The 3,256-nt window shown below is 44.3% G+C and overlaps 1 protein-coding gene across 1 annotated transcript in view; it reads right to left on the bottom strand.

Annotated features, from left to right (window-relative positions):
* LOC107105118 (1-phosphatidylinositol 4,5-bisphosphate phosphodiesterase delta-4-like) overlaps positions 1-3,256 on the bottom strand; it is a 37,617-nt gene that overhangs the window by 25,479 nt on the left and 8,882 nt on the right. The window contains exons 5-9 of the mRNA XM_015405232.1: positions 2,530-2,794; positions 1,866-1,995; positions 1,553-1,784; positions 1,273-1,474; positions 516-660 (exon numbers count right to left, since the gene is read on the bottom strand). Of these exons, the coding sequence (XP_015260718.1) occupies positions 516-660; positions 1,273-1,474; positions 1,553-1,784; positions 1,866-1,995; positions 2,530-2,794 (974 nt within the window). The remainder of the gene's footprint in view (positions 1-515; positions 661-1,272; positions 1,475-1,552; positions 1,785-1,865; positions 1,996-2,529; positions 2,795-3,256) is intronic.

The raw sequence follows: 3,256 nt of genomic DNA, 5'->3' as shown, positions 1-3,256 counted from the left end.
GGGCAAAAATCAGACCAACCAAACACAGCCCAATTTTCAACAACTATTTTCTTCTGAAGTCATACAATAATGTTTTGTCTGGTAATCATCAACATCAGCAAACTTGGCAAGCAAACAGTACACATGGAGAACAGGCAAATACAACTTTGCCACTTACTGTCTGGCAGGGGTTGAACTTGATGCTATCACATCTAACAATAACTAAGCATGTGTCACATGCATATTGTCTGCATGAGACGCCCACTTTGTTGCTTGGTCACTACTTTTAGCATGTGGCACAGATCAAACAAACCTGCTATGCTAGGAGCACATGCCCTAACTTACTTCTGCAGAAGGCTTCATGCTTACAGTTAACAAAGGAATAAAGGTGTTGGCTTTGCAAGATTACTGACAAAATCAACTCTTCAAGGCACTTTGCTTAGAGATGTCGCACTATTTAAGGGGAAGTTCTGTGTTCCATCACTGCACAATAATAAATGTTTGAATTGAAGACAATAAATGAGAGATGATGCTACCTTGAAGGCATATTTTTCCACTGCATTGACCACATCCTTGAAGAGTATCTTGGAGGTAAACGTATGTCCATGATAGACGATGGGCTCTCCGTTGGCACCGTCCCAACAGTCCACTTCAACGCACCGACAACCTCGATTAAGAGCCCTTAAAAAATGAAGAAATATCCATCTTTCATCCTCTAATGTTGGGTCATCAGCAGAGATAAAACATTACGGCAAAGCTCATCTCTCCAGTTAATCCCAGTATGAGAATAATCAAACTGAATTAATCAATTCAGGGCTTCTAGAAATCTGTGCTGCCATTGAAAAATGTGGACAATTAAGGTTAGCTATGAGTGAGGTCCCTGCTAATCTCTTCTTCACCGGCCAACTAATAGAAACAAAAAGCATGCTTCCACCGTGGGAAACCACCGTGGGAAACTTTTCCCTGAAGTAGGCGTGCATAGAACCCCCAGATAAAGGCCTTTCTACACAGCAGAGAGTGGCACAGTTCCACCAAGATGGGGAATTTGCCAGAGAGTCAGAGAGTGAAAACGGTCCACAAAGTGAACATATGTGTTCAGATTTATCTTGAAGACAGGCCAGTTTTCCAGTCATTCAGTTTATTTATAAAACTCACTGAATGAGATGATAATGTTCCTGAAGACGAGGGGTTTAAACAATGACCGAACAAAAGTTACACCTACCTGATTCCACTGCCATGCTAACTTCATGGTTAGCAGGTATCAAACAGCAGCACTACATTCTGCAGAGCTACCTGATGTATCCCTCCACGCTGCTTTGTCCCCTCAGCTGGTCCTCCATCAGATACGTGTTGTGGGAAGAAGAGATGAAGTAATGGCACAGCGGCTGGCTCATGTCTTGGAAGATGTCCCTGCACCGTGGGCTGAAAATAGAGCCCTCAGCCGAACCGAGGTACATCAAGAAACCGTCAAACGTCATAGCCTTCAGCAGCTTTGCTGGAATACAAAAGGGACTTAATTAGGTGTAAATCAATTAGGCAAAGGTGGCAAACAGAAGTTCTCTTGAGTATGTACCTGTGTCTGAGGGCTCATAGCGGTCAATTAGCTCCTGAACGCGGTGTTGGATATCACCCCCTTCCAACTGCTCCACTCTCAGAAAGTCCTCTAGGTCGCTCTGGGATAACTTCTGACCATCAGATGAGTACTCCTGGAAAATTTTCAAAATATCTTCTCTCTGTGTCAACATCTTGTAGAACAAGACAAACTCATCCCCTTCGAGGGCGCCAGTCTGAGATTTATCCGCCATCTGATGCAAAAACAAAAGAAAGAAAGATCAAGGCATGGCTGTGAAAACCACAGGTCCTTTGCGGGAAAAAAAGGATCTCACAGTGAACAGACGGTGGGCATGGTGTTCATTCATGTCCACATTCATCATCCTCAAGAGATCTCTCACTTCCTTGAAGTTCATCCTGCCATCGTTGTTCTTGTCGGCCTTCTTGAACCAGTCCCGTATCCATCTGGGAACAGTGCTTAAAGAAGCAACAGTCTCCTGGGTTTCTGTCCAGTGGCGCCACCAGGGGGTGGCCAGGGTATTGCACAAAATGGCATTGCACTGGTCACCTCATTGGCTACCCCATTGGCCACCCCACTGGCCACTGTAAATTATAGTAGCATCAGTTCAGCATTTTATCCCATTATGTACAGCCAGTGACATAACATTAAAATCACACATTAAGCCAAGAGTGAGTATGAGTAGCTGTATCCTGCATGCTGCATGCTGGGAATGGTACCTGATAAGGAGGTTTGGATGCAGCTGCTAAACAAACAACACATCTTCAGGATGTGCTTGTTCCTGACCTACTCTTCTATGGCTTTTCTATGATACCACTACTTTTCCCATTTAACCATTGATTTGTTGGACATAATTATTCAATTAATTGATCCATTCTTCATCAAATATTTGTAACCCTGTCAATTTATAAAGTAGTGAAGGTTGGAACAAATTCAGCAAACTCTAATGCGTGAGAAAGCCAACTCTTGCCAAAGGATACTGGTCCAGTTTTTCCCTTTCTCCCATGTTTTCCAGGTTTTCAATTAGCTTCCTAATGCCTTTGATCCAGGACTCGGCCTCCTCAGCTGACTCGGCCACTAGGTCCAGGTTTCCCCGGCGTCCGCGGAATACCACCGTGAAGCATCGGTTAGCAGGGAATTCGTCTGCGATGCTGAGCAGGACTTCACTTTGATGGCCCTCCCGCACTACCTCCACATCGCTGACAGAAACTGGACACAACAGCCGGGTGTAAGCAGCACTGTCATCTGTGCCCAGAGGTAGCATAAGGTAAGGTTAGGTAAGGTAGGGTAAGGTAAATTAAGGGAAGGTAAGTCAGGTTTAGATTAGTGAGAGTAGGGTAACGTAAGGTAGGGTAAAGTTATGGTTAGGGAAGATAAGCTAAGGTTAGGTAAGGTAAGGTAGGGAAAGGTAAGTTAGGGTCAGATAAGGTAAGGTGATAGCAAGGTGGGGTAAGGAAATGTAAGGTAGGGGTAATGTTGCGTAATGTGGGATAGGGTAAGGTAATTTCATGGTGGTAAGGTACAGTTAGGTAAGATAAGGTTATGTTTTAGTAAAGGAAGGTTGGGTAGGGTGAGGTAAGTTAGGGTAAGGTAAGGTAGGGAAACGTAAGGTAGGGTCAGATAAGGTAAGGTAATAGCAAGGTGGGGTAAGGAAAGGTAAGGTAGGGGTAATGCTGCAGAATGTGGGATAGGGTAAGGTAATTTCAT

This window comes from Cyprinodon variegatus, unplaced genomic scaffold, assembly GCF_000732505.1.
Source record: "Cyprinodon variegatus isolate N-32 unplaced genomic scaffold, C_variegatus-1.0 Scaffold2073, whole genome shotgun sequence".
NCBI lineage: Eukaryota > Metazoa > Chordata > Actinopteri > Cyprinodontiformes > Cyprinodontidae > Cyprinodon > Cyprinodon variegatus.
The sequence above is the reverse complement of the archived record's forward strand: the minus strand, read 5'-3'. Positions and strand labels throughout refer to the sequence as shown.